This window comes from Eleutherodactylus coqui, chromosome 10 (genome assembly GCF_035609145.1).
Source record: "Eleutherodactylus coqui strain aEleCoq1 chromosome 10, aEleCoq1.hap1, whole genome shotgun sequence".
In the NCBI taxonomy this organism is placed as follows: domain Eukaryota; kingdom Metazoa; phylum Chordata; class Amphibia; order Anura; family Eleutherodactylidae; genus Eleutherodactylus; species Eleutherodactylus coqui.
In genome coordinates this window covers 117,088,154-117,106,122 of record NC_089846.1, presented here as the reverse complement: position 1 = coordinate 117,106,122, position 17,969 = coordinate 117,088,154, and the positions used below count along the sequence as shown (strand labels likewise).

Below are 17,969 nucleotides of genomic sequence, written 5' to 3'. Positions count from 1 at the left end.
TTTAGTAGCTTAAATCATCATTTTTACTAAGAAATCTCAGTCGGGCTAGGCTTTCCATTTAGAGCCGTGTTCAGGCATAAGAATCCACACAAAAAGCCTGCAGCACAGAATAGGCGATAACCATGTCTGGCGAGTCCCTGTTGGGAGCCCTCCAATCCCAAGAACGGTGGTCTTGATGGTTCCCACATGAATGGAGGTCATACATGCACGCCGCTGTTCCACTTGTTTCAATGGCAACACTGGAGATTGCCGAACCCGATTTTCCATCCTCCTGTGGATAACTTTTCGTCATGGTGCTCCCCTTTAAGTCTTCCTCTTAGGTAATTAAGGTTTCTACTTACAGCAATATGCCAAGACTTACTTTCACCATAAACCGTTAATGCCCTCACTATCGCCATGTCGATACCCCACCTACTTTTTAAGTTTCATGTTAACAAAAACGTAACTAATTTGTGCTGTTTATTTGAAAATTGACAACAAGCAAAAATGAATGAAATTTTCTTCTTCTTCTCTCCGGGTCATAAATCATACTTCCATCCGGAGACAAATAAGAGAAAGGAGCCCAATGTGCTCGGATGCTGTCGCCGTGTTGTTTCACTAGACAGGTTTATTAGATTAGCGAGGGTGGCATGTTCAGGTAACGGCGGGAGTATAACGCAGATAGATTAGAGAATATTTACGTCTATAAAGCAATCCGCTATTACAGGCAGATTAGAAAGAGCCAACGACACAATACGCTCCGAAAAGATGAAATATGGAGCAAATAAGGAGAAGCAACAGACGAGCGCGCTTATTAAGGCAGATCTGGAGAGTACACGTTCGTTTCCATCAATAAGTAATGCAATGATAGGAGGGCAGGCTGCTCGGAAAGTGGGTTAAACAGCACAAAATATGAGTTCCACCAGTTTTAGGCGGTAGATCATATTAGTTGCATTGTGAGGAGTCTCTCCCTGGCGGGTTGCATCCCACCCCTTCCTTGTAATAAGGCCCCGGAATCATCCATCAGCGCCTGACAAGTAATTTGCTTAGTTCATGCAGGGAAACAGAAACAAATCCCATCTCCTTGTCAACAGGCGATTGTTCACGAGCCGAGGATGGCGGAGCCTCAGGATTAGCAGACCAATGCCTACAACAGCAGTATTGTGTGAACCAGGGGTGTCCAAACTTGTGGCCCAACACTAAATCGTAAACTTACTTTGTACGTTATGTGACCGAGCCCAGAAAGGGAGGGGGCTCATCAATCTGGAGGTGGCGAGGCCGCAGGCGGTACTTGGCAGCGACAAGTTGGAGGCTCACGGGCTGGCTCATACAGACAAGGCAGTAGGTGGTACTTGCAGGTCTGTTACCCTCTGATTTAGTCACTCTGGGTTCAGTGGGTGGCATACGGAGGCAATTCTCCTTCCTGTCCTCCCGAGTCCTGACTGCTTTTATCCAATTTCGGGGTTAAGACGAGAGACTGTGGTCTCACTGTGGCCAGTTGATGCAGAATCTTTCCCCTGGTGTGAGAAATATGCCTGTGGCCACGACCCGCATGTGAGCCAGGACGGGTCCTGGTGTCCTCACTTGCAGACATGGCCTCCAGCCTGGAGTCCATATGGCCTGGCAGCGGGAGTTATTTGGAGGACAGTGGAAGACGATGGAGGTACAGAATTGTTTTTTTGGCTCATCAGCTTTAGTTAGAGTTTGTGTATTTAATGTGTGGCTTAAGCCAACTGTTCTTCGGACATAAACACCCATTCATACACATGGGAAAACCTCGCTCATGTGTATGACGGCATGCAAACTCAATATTTATGCCAGATTTGTGCATCCCAAAACGCACAAATCTCATGCGGTGTCATCGCCCGTGTGAAGCCGGCCTAAGGAAAGCGTTCCATGACTTGGAGCGCATACACCCTGCAATAAACTACAACTTGGCATTGCATAAAATGGTTGCAATTCAAGGCTTGTTGAGAAGACACGTTGCGGTGCCGCTCAGTGGTCCCATGACTCAGTCATACAGTATGTGACCGCTGAGCACTGCCAAACACAAAATATTTCTCCTTACTTTGATATTATGGTAGTATTACTAAACACGCAAGATTCATACAATCCTACTGCCGACTAAACTTCTTCTGGTAAGAGGGGCTTCGGTCCTCGAGGACTGCAGACCAACGACTCACATCTTAACTGAAACTGTCACAAAACATTACTGCTTCCTCTAGGGACTCAGACTGAAAACTAAAACTTAGAAGTGTGATGTATTGTAGTTGTACGGCCCGCAGACATGGAATAAATGTCAACCTCCATCATGAAGATCAAGGAGGCAAGAGTGAGCATGTCTCTAAAAACTCGGAGACGGCCTCTTATCCTTACTGATACCTCAGATCCCACGTATCTCAGGGAAATAATGGACACAGAACAGATTTTATTTCTATATATCTAGATCTGAAATGATTTGCATCAATTTGTTGCAAACTGTGGCACACGCCATATTTGCACTATAACATATGACCCCTCTCCTCTTGCCACTTTTTAAAGTGGTGAGAATAATGGATAGGGCTTAGCTGTAGGGCATATGCCCAACAGCAGGCGAAAACCTATTAAAAGGGTTGTCCAGTAAACTATTGATGACCTATCTTCAGGCTGGGTCATCAATAGTGGATAAGCATATATCCATTGAGAGGGACCCAGACTGATCAGCTGTTTTGCACCAAGCAGATTTCTGCAGGAAGCAGACAGCTCCGTTTCCACTGTGGTGGCCATGCTTGGTATTGCAGGCCAAGTACCTGCAGAAATGAATGACAGGCCAGCAATAGTTTATTACTGGATAGTTCCTTTTAATTTTAAGCCAGACAATGGTGCAAAATGTGCACAAATCTACAGCTGCTCATAGCAGGCGTAGATTTCGTTTTTCTGTCTTTAGGACAGCCCAAGAGGCACCATATTTATTTACACATTTGGTGCCTTTTGCTCCCGCTGCATTTTATACTTACCAGTTTCCCCTGTTCCAGCACTGTGCCCCCGAGTTACTCTGTATGCACGCACTTTCCCTTTCACCCCTATGGGAGAGTGCATGTGTGAGCTGATTTTTCGCTGGATCGGGGGAGCCCAGTGAGTGGGTGATGGGCAGAGGCTCTTTAAGAAATCTCTCATAAAGAAAAGACCACTACACATTGGATAAACTGATTAGACCAACACAAACCACAATACGGCAGATATACTTTACCCAGGGAAGGCAGTCTCTTCACCTGCAAATTCCCTGGAGTTGGAAGTGTTCTGCAGGCATAACTCTTCTTTACAGCATACTGTTGCAGTAAGACTACATTGCCAACCTGGAGCGTATTGTACCATTCGGGGCAAAGGGAATTCCAAAGCACAAGAGACATCATACCCGAGTGGTCAGCGACTTCAAAATAAGCCTAGAAAACAAACAAACAAAAAAAAAAACATTGAATCATGTAAAAGCTACTGTATTTTAACCCTTTCCAGTTCATTTTTGGATTGAGGGCTTCCAGGGGGGGCCTGCCGTTTCTGGCGTTCTACAACATCACCATCTGTTGGCTAAAGCTAGTAACTACATGATGGGAAGCGTCGGAGCAGCTTGAGCAGCCAGCAGAATAGTGTAAGTATCCACTGTCTGACTTCTTCCGACATCGTAGCTGTACAGGCTTCAGTGGTGTCAGAAGACGTCGGACAGTGGATTGTAAAGGGTTAAAGGAGTTTTCCCTAGACTACAATGGGGCCATGTACTGAATGTGGTATAAATGGACCACACAAAGCCAAACACAGCTTTGTGAACTGGTCCCTAAAAGGGGCTTTCCAGTTGTAAACCATTAATGGCCTATGCTTTAGATAAGCGGGGGTCTGCCTCACGATACGCCTGCTCATCAGCTGTTTGTCAGATTGGTGAACTTATGCACTGAGCTGAAATCTGCAGGAAGCAGACAGCTCCAATCTCTCTAGTGATGAGGCTTGGTATTGCAGGCATCAATGTAAATGGGAACTTGTAATACAAAGCCTGGCCACTGCAGAAAGAATGGAGCTGTCAGCTTCCTGCAGAAATCAGCTCAGTGCACAAGTGCTCACCTGGTGAACAGGTGACGGGCAAGCATCCCTAGCAGTAGACGCCCCACTAGTCTACTATTGATGGCCTATCCTAAGCACAACCCCAAGTTTGCATCTCAATATCTACCGGAGGTCTTTTCTTACTTGGTAAGGATAGTCCGTTCTTTTCTCAGCTTTTCCAAAATAGCGAAGTCTAGATTTGTGCATGACCCGTACGAGCAGAGGAGGTAAGGTTATCTTGGAGAGCCCAATCATTTCCAGCTTCTGTAATGAGCAGATTTTGGTGACTGAGGAAACAGAAAATGTGACAGTCATAATAACCAAATAACAGTTCAAACAAAAGGCATGACTATAGAAAACATCAGCCCAGAACAAAAAGGAAGCTACAACAGCTGTGAGGCCTTCAAAAAGATACAGAAACAACTGGTAAGGAATCCCTTTCCCTTCAGTCACCCGAGATGAGATACAATTCACATGAAGTATTTCAGTTGGGTTATATGTACCGCTGCTGGAAGGTCAGACCTCGTACACCGTTTACTGGCGAGTGCATCAGTGTCAGTAACCTCAAGTGCACGTCTTCTGTAGATCCCGGCCGCACTGGCCATAGGGTCCCTTTACAAAGCAGCTTCTATTCCGAAACGTCCCTTCAGCTTCACATAGGAAACGATCAGGATCGCAGGACTGCACCATAGGAGTCTACATGAATGTTATAGAGAAGCTGGCAGAATGGCCGACGTGTTTGCACGGAGATATTGTCCAACACTCTTAAATAAGTGAGGTTCGCCCCCTGGTCACTGCCAACTGTATAAGCACCCGCCCAACGGAAGGAGGGAAATGTGGTGTAGAAATCAGCAACATAAATTAACATGCGGTACATTAGCTGTAGTGCTAGTTTATAATAGGGTTTACACAAAAAAGCGACTATTAGTTGTGCATTTAGTCCCGGAGGAGCTGTCGAAGATTGGGGCACGTTTACCAATACATATGGCAGTGCAAACTAGGCAGAGGGGCTTATTTACTATTGAGAATTGGCAAATTGGCAAACTTGCTTTGCACTACATTTACTGGGCACTGACACATTTTGCTCTGTCCAACAACAGAGCGTTCAATTTGTGGTCTAAACGCAGACTAGACAGTCTATAAAAAATAAAATAAAAATAAGAGCTCGACAGATTCAGCAGAGCTCCAGTTTTGAATCTAGTGCATGTTAAGGCTGGGTTCCCACAGGTTGGTAATCTTGCGGAATGTCTGCAGGTCTGAAGCAGCTTTTCAGCCTGTATTCCGCTGCAGAAGTCTCTCCCCAAAGAGAGGAGAGCCCGCAGTAGAAACATGCCAAAATTAACAAGTCACGGTTCTGAATTCCATGCTGCATGTCAGTTTCCGAGTAGCTGGTCCGCAGCGTGAATGAGATTTTTGCAAATCTCGTCTACTTTGCTGTTTAGTCGCAGTTTTAAAACTATATGTGGAATTTTCATGTGAAAAGTTGGCACGGCAGTTCTGCCCCGTGTGAACCCAGCCTTAGGGCGCATTCAGATGACCGTATATTGGCTGGGTTTTCACGGCCAGCCGATATACGGCGTCCCTCTCTGCAGGGGGAGGAGGCTGGAAGAGCCGGGAGCAGTGCAATGAGCTCCCACCCCCTCTCCGCCCCTCGCCACTATTTGCAATGGGAGGGGTGGGACAGGGCGGAGCTACACCTTGGAAACTGGCCCCACCCCATCCCACCCCTTCCAGGCGGAGAGCTCATTGCACACCAGGGGGTGTCCAACTCCCTTTCACCGAGGGCCACAACAGTCTTATTGTTGCCTACAGATGGCTGTTTTTAGGGTCTCCTTTACACAGTATTTGTGCTCCATATTACACATGTAATGCGGTCAGCCTAAACGCCACCGATTTGCATTGGGGTATTCATACGTGCATTTTACACATGGACCGAAGTGAACCCATTCAAGTCAATGGAATTGCATAAAATACACAGCGAATACACGCAATCTATGCATATTTATACATGAGGCCAGAAGAAAACCTGACAAAAAAAATTGCATGTTGGTGAGTGCAATATCGGGACATTACCGATAGTCCGATATTGCACTCACCTGTGTAAGTCAGCCTTAGGTGCCGCAATCACTCCTGACTGAGGCATCTAAGTGGTTAAACTGCCAGGATTGGAGGCTTCTTTGGTCCCAACTGCTACAGCAATACCCTGGCTCGCCTGCTATTGATCTAACGGATGCTGCGTCCGTGCAATCATGACATAAAACTGCATTGTGTTGCCTTCTTAGTGTGTTAATGGGGTAAACTGCTCTGAAAAATGGAAAACAAAACCCCGACCGGTGGTTGGTTGTTGCAGACAACAACAACAATACTGTTAGAGTTCTGAGTGTTAAACTTTCATCCTGTGCAATAGCTCATCACTGTGTGGGCGGTCAGGATTTCCTCACCGGCTACACAGCCTCTTACACCTTACTTACTGGACCCTTATACTTCTATACCATCAACAGCGCCGTTCTGAGCCCTTCTGTTAATTCTCTATTATCTTAGCAGCCCAGCATTGCCCCCATTCTGACAGGTTTCATATTTATATTCACAGTTCTATGATGGGGATCTGGAGAGCACACGGCCATTTTCTATATTGTATAGTTACTAAATATATAAAAATCCAGAATCGGCAAGATTTGACACAGACACACACACACACACACTTTTCCCCATACTAGACACATCATACAGTTCCATAGACTTAGGCCTCCCACACACTGGTGTATTTGGGTCCATGTGTTCACATTAATTCATGGACAGCCTATGGTGATATGCAGATTGAGTTTTTGTTACAAAAAAGTTGTTGTTGGACCATCAGAACTCATCACATGCCATATCCGTGTTCATATCATGGACGAGAATGAACATAGAAATGTTTGTCAATGTATCAGACAGCACAGACCGGTGTGATGTACGACAAGAGTTGTGTCCGAGCCCCTCCAACGCAACTCGGACACAAGATAAGCGTGTCAGAAGCCTTAGAGGGGACATTCCAGTCAGACATTTATCACTCAGCCACTGTTTACATGGAAGATGCTAGATCAGAGGAGATCCCTCTGATCATCTCCTCCTAACCAATACGTCCCTGTGCCGCCTCCACCTACCAATGAGAGGGCCTACCTACGAGTGTTGCCGTGCCTGGTACATAACAGTGTTAACCCATACGTCCCTGTGCCGCCTCCACCTAGCAATGAGAGGGCCTACAAGCGTTGTTTTACCTGGTACGTAACAGTGCTAACCAATACGTCTGTGCCACCTTCACCTACCAATGAGAGGGCCTTCAAGCGTTGTTGTGCCTGGTACACGACAGTGCTAACCAGTACATCCCTGTGCCGCCTTCACCTACCAATGAGGGGGGCCTACGAGTGTTGCCGTGCCTGGTACGTGACAGTGCTAACCAATACGTCCCTGTGCCGCCTTCACCTACCAATGATATACACAGTGGAGGACCTGCGAGTAGATCCAGAAAACGAATTACAAATGGTTGCATATGTGTGCAGTTTTCCATGCGGATATACGGATATGGAAATCGTAACATCCGCAAGGAAGAAGGCTTGCAAACAGGCAATGGCATAACCTCGCAGAGTGGACCGACAGGGTAATAATATATATTCTCTCCCCTTCCTGGCCGGAATTCCGGCTTTTTGACCTGGTTCTCTAGCAAGTTGCTGCCACCCATACGCAATGCTTACTGCGTATGGACTGCGAGTCGCACGCATTGACACCAATGGAGACCGTCCGTGTGGAATCAGTGCTAAAATAAAGTATGCTGCGACTTTTCTTCCACAGGTGTGAAGGAAACTTCAAAACTACATGCCTTTCAATGTCCACACATTACCGCGGATCGCAATTCAAATCTGGTTGTGAGAGTCCGGCCTAGAAGCTGGAAACGCAGGGTCTGGCCAGCTGCACGGGCCCGCACCATCAAAGCCAGCCGCAACGTGTTCCCAGACTGATCTTCAAATGGAAGATCTGCTACAACTGTATCCAGTGAGCACCTGGAAGTATCCACAGCACAGACCTCAGGTGGTTCGCTACAATGTACAATGCTTGTCTCCACTGGATACAACGGAAGCACATTCTATGGCGGCTCTATGGGTTTTCAGCATCTGGATGCTTCCAGTTATGAAGAACATACAGATCTATAGGTTGTAGAGCTCTTCATTCTATAATGATCATTCCAGAAGCCCCCATTAGGAACACAGCTAGCACATGAGCAGAAAGGACCCTCGTATACAATCTGTTTAGTATGTGGGTCTACCCTCCGAGTATCATATTCAGCATGCACAGCAGGGGGCAGCTTTGTGCACTAGTCATCCAGGATGGCAGACTATAATGCCCCTTTGTCAGACTGCATTGCTCATACTTTGGCTACAAAGAAGACCATGAGGTTAGATGGAAACATTACGTTCTTATCGGACACTTCCGGAATATACACAAAGGGGGGCCGAGGGCTCAGCCTCCGTCACTTAGTTGTAGTTGAGTCATCAAGTTGCATCGGTGTTTGTAAACCAAGAAGATGTACAAGTCCTTCCATGATTAGACTTCTCCGTTTATGGTCCACTTCTGGATGAGACACTGATGCGTGACCATGACCTTACAGCGAGCGCTACAGCTGTAAACTTCATCATGGCCTCTTCTACTAGTGAAATCTGGTCATAAGACCTGCAATCCAAAAACGAAGTAAAACTGTGCAGTCGGTCAAAAAGTGTTGCCATTAACTAGTCAGATGCCAGACGGTTACTTGAATGCCAAGTTTACCTGAATTAATCCCTTGACTTATAACAGAGCCAACACCTACTCCTCTTGCAGACTACCAGAGCGGTGACTTCAGACAGCTCAGTTAACCAATTAGTGACTGCCCATACACTTTTTCCCCCAACCAGTGGTCCTTAAGAGCCTTAAGCCTGTACAATCACATTTTTATGGCAGCGCAGGTGTAAGGCAGCACAACCCTACCATGCCGGGAAGAGCCGGACGCTGGCTGGCTGATGACAGCCGGGATCGAAGAAACCTCTGTTCCTAATGGTTTAAGGCTGCCTGTCCATGGGCGGGGCGGAATACCACTAGAGATATTCAGCCACAGGGGAGCAGGGGGGAGAAATAATAGGTCTTCACAGTCAGAATTCCTATTTTTTGCCAATATTGCGAAAAATTCTGTAAAAAGCAATCAAAAAGTCGCATGTATCCAAAAATAGCATCAATGAGAAGTACAACTCTTCCCGTAAAAACCAAGAGCTGACATAGCTCCGTATTGTACTGTTGTATCTCGTCTCCACCAGAACTGTGGGTGGAGTCAAGGGGTTGTGTTGTTAGAGTAAGATGGAACGCCCAAAGCTGGCTACCTAGACGACATCTTGGTCATAGCAGAATCCAAAGAACTTCTAGTGGAACATCTGGCGACGACCCTTCATCTGCTCCAATTCTTGGTATGGATAATAAATTGGGAAAAATCCAGCTTAACCCCCCAGCCGAGAAAAGTTGTTCCTAGGCATCATGCTCAACTCAGAGCCAACGCTTCTTCCTCCCCGAAGAAAGTTTGAGGGAATACAACTACTGGTCGGAAAATAGCTAAGATGCACAATCCGTGTAGCTATGTCCCTCTTAGGGAGCCTGACCTCTTGCATTCCAGGAGTAGCCTGGGCCCAAGTGCACATCAGACCTCTACAAATTGCAGTTCTTTCAGCCTGGGACAGAAGGCAGTCCTCTCTAGGGACAAGGATGCGCATAGAGAATTCGGTAAAGGTCTCCCCGCGCTGGTGGATGTAATCTGCGAACCTGTCGAAGGGAGTTCACTGGATTCAGAATCCGGCCATATGCGTCACAACAGATGCGAGTGCTTGGGGCTGGGGAGCTCACGTAGGAGACCAATTTCAGCAGGGGTCATGGCCCTCAGGAGTGAAAAATCAATCAAATTACAGAGAACTCCGGGAAATTTGGGAGACCCTTCAGCAAGCTAGGAGAAACTGTGCACAATCAACATTTCGGAATCCTATCATGTGGGCAGCGGCCCACATTCGGCATCAAGGAGGAACAAGGTTCCCAGCCTTACAAGATGTCACAGAGGATCTACCACTGGGTGGAAGCTCGAGTCCTATCAATTTCTGCAACACACCTAAAGGGTGCATTGAATCAGAGGGCGGACTTTCTCAGCAGAAGGCGTATAGACCCCGGTGACTGGTCTCTCTCTCAGGAAGCCTTCAAGATTCTGATGGACAAGTGGGGGTTCCCACAGCTCAACCTATTTGTGGCAAGAGAAAAATACAAAGTAAAGAACTTCTCTCTCAAGACAGGAGGATCAACTGACAGCCGTAGATGTCCTAACCCAGAATTGGAGCAGAAGATTAGTCTACACATTTCCTTCAATCCCTCTAATCCTGAGGGTATTCCAGAACTCCCATTCCCAGAGATGTACGCTAATCCTAGTGGCTCCCTTCTAACCGAGAGAGGAGCCGGCTTAGACTCCTAAAAAAAACAAAAACTTAAGCTTACAGGATCCAGTCCTCTTCCCTACGCAAAAGAACCTACTAACGCAGGGCCCTCTAAACCACCCAAACATAGCCAAGCTCCGCCTGGCAGCATGGATTTTGAAGAATCCATATTGATAAGGAAAGGATTCTCCAAAAAGGTAACCCAGACCCTACTGTTTAGCAGGAAAGCAACAACAGTATCTACCAGAAGGTCTGGAAGAAGTATATCCTATAGGGGTCGGCGATGAAATTTCAGGTTTCCTCCCCGGCCATCCCCACAATTCTGGAATTTTTGCAAGAAGGCCTGGATATGGGCCTCTCCCCAAGCACATTGAGGGTCCAGATAGTGGCCCTTAGTACCCTGTTCGACCCCAAATTATCCGAAGTTAGGTGGGTCAATAGGTTCATGACGGCGGCAGACAGGTTGAGGCAAGAACCACAAATCTATTCCGTGACTGGAACCTAAATTGGGTCCTCAGGGTCGTATCTTCAGACCCATAGAATCGCTCGCAATCAGAATTCTAACAATAAAAACTGTTTTCTTAGTGGCTATTACTTCGGCCAGGCGGGTTAGCGAACGACAGGCTCCATCTATCCGCCACCCCTTCCTCAAAACCACAAATACTAAAATAGTGTTTAAATCGGACTCTGCTTTTATGCCCAAGGTAGTGTCACCTTCTCATAGGTCTCAGAATGTAGTAATTCCCTTGTTTTTTTGATAACCTTGGGGACACTCGGGAACGGGAATTTTACGGTCTGGACGTCAGGAGAGCAGTCCTGAGATACATGAACACTGCGAGTCAGTGGAGACGGGACGACAATCTGTTTGTCCAATTTTTTGGAAGCTCCATAGCCAGATGGATCCGCCTGGCGGTTACAGAAGCCTATAAGGCATTAGATAAAGAGGTCTCCTTGGAACTTAAAGCCCACTCCACAAGGGCACTAGCCTCTTGATGGGCGAGCATAGTTCAGTGTTTATAGAACAAATAGGCAAGGCCGCGGTATGGAAGAGGCCGCATACTTTCATTAAGCATTACAGGGTAGACGTGCGGTTAGATGAGGATTTGGCCTTTGGCCGTAAGGTCCTTGCGGCAGCGATCCCACCCTGAAAAATGTATTTAGTTGGTACGTCTCAGGTGGTGCTGTAGGGGAGACGGCTGGGAAAAGGTAGATCATACCTACCAGATAATTGGGTTTTCAGGAGTCTCCACGACAGCACCCCTATATTCCACCCCGAAGGAAAACAATTTAATTTTCAATTATGAAGAGATGAGTGAAATATCAGTTTCAGCAATAATTTTAGTTTAAGCTCCTACCCCCAGCAATTCATTAGAAATCACTGAGGAAGGTTGGAGAGGGGGGAGCATTTAAACCTTCCTGTCCAATCAGGAGGAAGCAATCTCCTGAAAATTGCATGTTTAGGAGAGCAATATAGGGCCAATTTTTTGGACCAACATTGCCTATAAAATACATAATTATTTTTTTAAACCCATCAAAAAAAGTTGTGATTGCCTTAACCCTTTGCAATCCAATTTTAAATTAGAGGTTTCCTAGGGGGCTCTCTCTTTCAGCCATTATACAATGGCGCCATCTGCTGGCTAGAGCAAGTACTGTGGAATGTGACATGCTGGAGAGGCCCCCGGCAACAGAGCAGCCAGTAATCTACAGTAAGAATACCCTGCCGGACGTCTTCCGACATCGGAGCTGTACAGCCTTCAATCAGAATGTCTTTAGAGGTCAGACAGTGGATTGGAAAGGGTTAATCAGAATGACCCGCAGAATGTAGGTAAACGGCCATTAGTGCCACACAGCGAGCACCTATAAACAAAACAAGAACAATTCTAGAAATTCCGTTTTTGCCAATCTTCCCTCCCAAAAAGCGATGAAGAGTCATCTGTAGTGCCAATAAAACTACAGGCTGCCCCACAAACAATAAATCCCCATGCAGCTAATTAAAAAATTCTACCGAGTCTCGTAATGCGGCAGACAGACACCATCTTATTTTACATTTTTAATGTGCAAAAGTAACAAAAACTTTGTATCGCCATAAGGGCTCTCGCAGACTGAAGTATTTTTCTGCCCACGTATAACGCACATGGGTTTGTGTGCATTATAAACGGTAACAATCCTTATATTACTGTCAATTGTGTCCTTCATGCAGCTCAAAAAAAAATTTAAAAAAACAGATTACACCATACACCGTCTGGGCACGCGATTCGCTACATTAACACGCTCATCTGAAAGCCCCAACAGTGCCGATCCACAGGAACATCTGAAACGCATTTTTTTTTTTTTTATACTGCACAGTGACCACCAATAAAAGAAAACCCAAAAAACAATGGTGGAGTTTATGGAGGTTTTTGGTTTGTTTTTAACATCCCCATCCAAAATAATAAAAAAGTTTTACATTATATTCATACGCCACAAAAAAAAAAAAAAAAACAATAGAAGAATACAACTTGTCTTACAAGAAAAAAATATAAATAAACAAAAAACAAGCCCTCATCCAGCTGGGTCAACAAAAATAAATAAATAAATTAAAAAATGAGGCTATGGCTCTTTCAATAGGATGATGAAAAGGCGAGGAAACCAGCTCAGACATTAAGGTGCAAAATAGGCCCTAAAGAGTTAATCTGCGAGTCTATCGCTACGGGCGCATTAAACGCTCACCATGCATGACTAACCAATAGTTTTACAGATGGAACGCACAAACAGAAGTCCGAAGAAAGTGATGGGAAGGAATGAGCTTTCTAAAGACTTCTGCCCCAGAACTAGAGAGCAGAATTATAAGACGTTCCCAGAGAGCAGCGGCGCTCACACCGGACCCTCGCCGCTTCTCTGTTCACATATGGTCATCCACTGAGAGAGCAGAACACGGTCACGGTAAATAACCACCAGTTTTCGGTTCTCTCCTACAAATATCAAACACGCTGCGACCTTCCTATCCAGGTCTATCGGTCCAAGAGAAAAACACTTGTGTGAGTTAACCCATTACCCCTTAGTGACCGCACTTTTTTGTCCCCCCCCCCCCATTTTCATTTTTTCCTCCCTTTAAAAAAAATCATAACTTCTTTATTTATCCCTCAGCGTCGCTGTATGAGGGTTGTTTTTTGCGGGACGAGTTGTATTTTTCCGTGGTGCTATTTAATGTACCGTATAATGTACTGAAAAACATAAAAAAAAATTCTAAGTGGAGAGAAATGGAAAAAAAAACCACGACATTCCGCCATGTTTCGGTGCGTCTTGTTTCTACGATGCACAAACTACTACAAAAATGACAACTTTATTCTATGGCTCGGTACGATTACTATGATACCAACGTGTTTAGTTTTTTTTTTTTTTATGTACTACTAGTATATTTTTTATAAAGATATTTAGTTTTTTACAATTATTTTCTGTCGCCATCTTCTGCGCACAATAACATTTTAGTTTTTCTGTCGATATAGTTGTGTAAGGGCTCATTTTGTGCGGTACGTCCTGTAGTTTACGTTGGTACCATTTTGGAATACATATGACTTTTTGATCGCTTTTTATTATTTTTTCTTCGCAACAGTGAAAAAAAAAGCGCATTTCTGGAGTTTTTTTTTTCTTTATCTTTTCAGACGACGTCCACCGTGCGCAGTAAATAATGCATTCGCTTGATAGATTGAACTTTTACGAATGCAGCGATACCAAATATGTGTTTTTGTTTTATTATTTAGACTTTTATTGTAAATATTGCAAAAGGGTTTTTTCAACTTTTATTACTTAAAAAAACAAAAAAAACCTTTGCTTTTTTTCAGTCCTCCTGGGGGACCACAACTAGCGATGCTTAGATGGCTTATGCAGTATGATGTAATGCCATTGCATTACATCATACTGCATTCTAACAGGCAGCCTATCAAGCCACCCCACGGGGATGGCTTGATAGGCATTCTGCCATGACAGCCCTGGGGTCTTTCAGAAGGCCCCCGGCTGCCATAACACCCATACGGCTCCCCCGATCTCACTGTGGGAGGGGTAATGGGCTGTACGGGACCCCAGACCATCGTTCGGGGGATTTAAATGCAGCGGCATTTAAAGAGTTAACAGTCCCGATCGGCTGGTTGGCCGAACGGGGCTGTTACCCGCAGGTGTCAGCTGTAATAAACAGCTGCGATGTATGGAAGAAGATAGCAGCGCCATCTCCCACCATACACATCCTGCAACGGCAGGACGTAAAAAGACTATAGCGTGGTCACTAAGGGGTTAAAGTGAGTGGCATCTCGTCCTCGCAGCCGGACAGAACTCGTGTGAAAAATCGTACAACTTAGACGGGAAAAGGCATGCGCTCGTTTGGGTTAATTCGCACTAGTGAGTCCAAGTGAGAAGAACAGCTGTCAGATCCTACTGGAGGAGCGATCAAAGCATTGCAAGCTGTTGTCCCCCAGGGGGGCTAAAAGTAAAAAAAAAGTTTAAAAATGTTTTACTATTAGAAAAAAAGGTAATAAGTTAAACAAAAATACAAAAAAAACAAACAAAAAAAAAACTACCTTTGTCTATATTTATAATAAAAGAATCTAAATAATAATACACATATTTGGTGTCGCTGCTTCCGTAAAACTGATCAAAATAATGCATTTTTTACCCTGCACGATGATGAGAAGAAAAAAAAAAAGAATGCCAGAAATGCACTTTTTTGGCCACCCCATTTCCAAGAAAAGATAATAAAAGGCGATCAAAAAGTTGTATGTATTCCAAAATGGTACTAACAGAAACTACAGGACGTCCCACTAAATGAGCGCGATGGTAAAATTAAAAGTTACTGCGCACGGAGGATGGCGGCAGAAAATTATTTTAGAAAAATTAAAGAACTTTAAATGAAAAAAAAAAAAAAAAAGCCGCTATAAGTTTGGTATCCATAGAATAAAGTTATCGGGTGGGTTTTGTTGCAGTTTGTGCACCGTAGAAACTAAGCGCACCGAAAAGTGGCAGAATTTCATTCTCCCTCCTCCCTTTCACCCCACTTTTTTTACGTTTTTCAGTACATTTTACGGTACATTAAACCGCACTCCTGAAAATTACAACTGCAAAAAGCAGCCCTCATACAGCGACGGACATCGATGGGTAAAGAAGAGTTAGGATTCTTTAAAAAGGGGGTGGAAATAGCAAAAATGGGGTGAATGGCAGGGGGGGGGGGCGCATTATTAAAGGGTTAAAGCTAACAGATTGCATAAATACGATCACACAGATCAGTGGCGGTTCTGCCATTTTTTTTTTGGGGGGGGAGCATATACAAACAGCAACAAAGTGGCATGCAAAAAAAAAAAAATGCAGTAAAAACACTCAGATTCAGTCTGTAAAAACAACCACTTTTGTAGAAATGACAGGTGGATGACGTCACCGCAGCATGACGTCACCCCGCTCACCGTCCACACTGCCGGGTCGCCCCGCTCCGCGGCTCCTCCACTCATCCCCGTACGGGTCGCCGTTGCTCCACAGCGGCAGGTAGTGCTTCCTGTCCCCGCACAGCGGGCCAGCCGCTCCCCGCAGCTGCTGCACCGGGCCGGGGGCCGTCTGCTCCCCGCCGGCCTCCAGCTCCTCCGCGCACACCAGCCCGCGGCCCAGCGTCCTCTCCAGGTAGCGGTAGGAGCAGCGGCGGACGAGGACGGAGCAGCCGCAGCGCAGCCGGTTCCCCCGCACCAGGTGGCCCAGCTCCGGGGACAGCAGCCAGGTGTCCTGCTCCGCGCCGTCCCATAGGGTCACGTCGTAGTAGTAGCCGGAGCTGTCCGCCAGGTAGCGCTGCACCGCCAGCACGGTCACCGGCACCGGCTCCCGCACCGAAACCCGCAGCCTCCGCGACACCTGCTGCCGGGTGCGCCGCAGCCACGAGCCCGCCGCCGGAGGGGGAGGAGGACTGGGGGAGCGCCGGCCGGGGGAACCGGGACTCCCCGCATCAAACTCAGAGAGCGGCTCCTGCATGCCCGCCCCGCACCGGACCCACAGCGGACTGACGCCGCACGTCACCCGAGCATTTGAAAACAGCACGTAAATTTCTGATTGGCCAAGCAGCGCCGAACCCTGGGTGACCGCAGGAGGAGGAGGGCGCGTACAGGGCCGGGCCAAACATCGTCACACTCCCAGATCCTGTCAGGCAGCAGTAACTATGGCAACAGAGAGTATTGCTACAGATGCGAGACATGGCAACGGACCCTGTTTTACAGGAATGCACCCTCCTGTAAGCCCCCCTCACCCTACTATAAGCCTCCCCCTATTGTAAGACTCTCCCTCACCCTATTGTAAGCCCCCCTCACCCTACTATAAGCCTCCCCCTATTGTAAGACTCTCCCACACCCTATTGTAAGACCCTCCACTCACCCAACTGTAAGACCCTCCATCGCCCTACTGTAAGCCCTCTCTCACCCTACTGTAAGACCCCCCTCACCCTACTGTAAGCCACCCACCTCTATTAAAAGCCTCCACCTCACCCTGTTTTAAGCCCCCCACTCATTCTACTGTAAGCACCCCCTCCCCCTACTCTAAGACCCTTACTCACCCTACTGTAAGCCCTCCCTCATCCTATTGTAAGCCCCCCTCCCCCTATCATAAGCCCCCTCCCCCTATTGTAACTCTCATGCTCACTCTATTGTAAGCCCCCCTCACCCTACTGTAAACTTTCCCCTCCTCTCACCCTATTGTAAGCCCCCTCCCTCACACTGTTATAAACCTCCCCTCACCCTACTGTAAGCCTCCCACTCCCCTTATTGTAAGTTCCCCTCACCCTATTGTAAGCCAAGCCTCCCTCACCCTAAAGTAAGCCCCCCCACCCTATTGTAAACCTCTCCCTTCACCCTATTTTAATCCCCCCTACCCTCACCGTATTGTAACTCTCACCCTCACTCTTTTGTAAATCCTCCCTCACCCTATTGTAACCCCCCCCCACTCTCACCCTATTGTAAGTCCCCCCTCACCCTAATTTAAACCAAGCCTCCCTCATCCTAATGTAAGCGCCCCTCACCCTGTTGTAAACCTCCCCCTCACTGTATTGTAACGAACACCTTCACTCTTTTGTAAGTCCACCCTCACTTTATTGTAACCCCCTACCCTATTGTAACCCACCGCCCTCTCCCCCTATTTTAAGTCCCCCCCCCCTATTGTAAACCTCCCCCCTTCGCCCTGTGCAGCGGAGTATTCACAAAGTAGGCCAGGAAGGAGGTTCAAATAAGGCGTAAGGGCAGAAAAACAAACAGTTCAGCCATTATCTATGAGATGAACCCAATACAGCGCCCCCTGTATACTCCCAATACAGCGCCCCCTGTATACTCCCAATACAGCGCCCCCTGTATACTCCCAATACAGCGCCCCCTGTATACTCCCCGGGACAGGAAAACCCAAATCAGCCACTATCTATGAGATGAACCCAATACAGCGCCCCCTGTATACTCCCCGGGACAG

The 17,969-nt window shown here is 46.7% G+C and overlaps 1 protein-coding gene across 3 annotated transcripts in view; it reads right to left on the bottom strand.

The window, feature by feature from the left end:
- RADX (RPA1 related single stranded DNA binding protein, X-linked) overlaps nucleotides 1-16,538 on the bottom strand; it is a 52,001-nt gene extending 35,463 nt beyond the window's left edge. For 2 of the 3 annotated variants that reach the window (XR_010787023.1, XM_066581769.1), the window contains exons 1-3: nucleotides 15,944-16,537; nucleotides 4,192-4,334; nucleotides 3,209-3,401 (exon numbers count right to left, since the gene is read on the bottom strand). Coding sequence is in view for 2 of the 3 variants with exons in the window: in XM_066581769.1 (XP_066437866.1) it covers nucleotides 3,209-3,401; nucleotides 4,192-4,334; nucleotides 15,944-16,496 (889 nt within the window). In the remaining variant the exon portion in view is untranslated. Of the gene's footprint in view, nucleotides 1-3,208; nucleotides 3,402-4,191; nucleotides 4,335-15,943 lie in introns of all 3 variants that reach the window. The other variant, XM_066581771.1, reaches the window with a different exon arrangement.
- Between the last annotated feature and the right edge of the window lie 1,431 nt (nucleotides 16,539-17,969).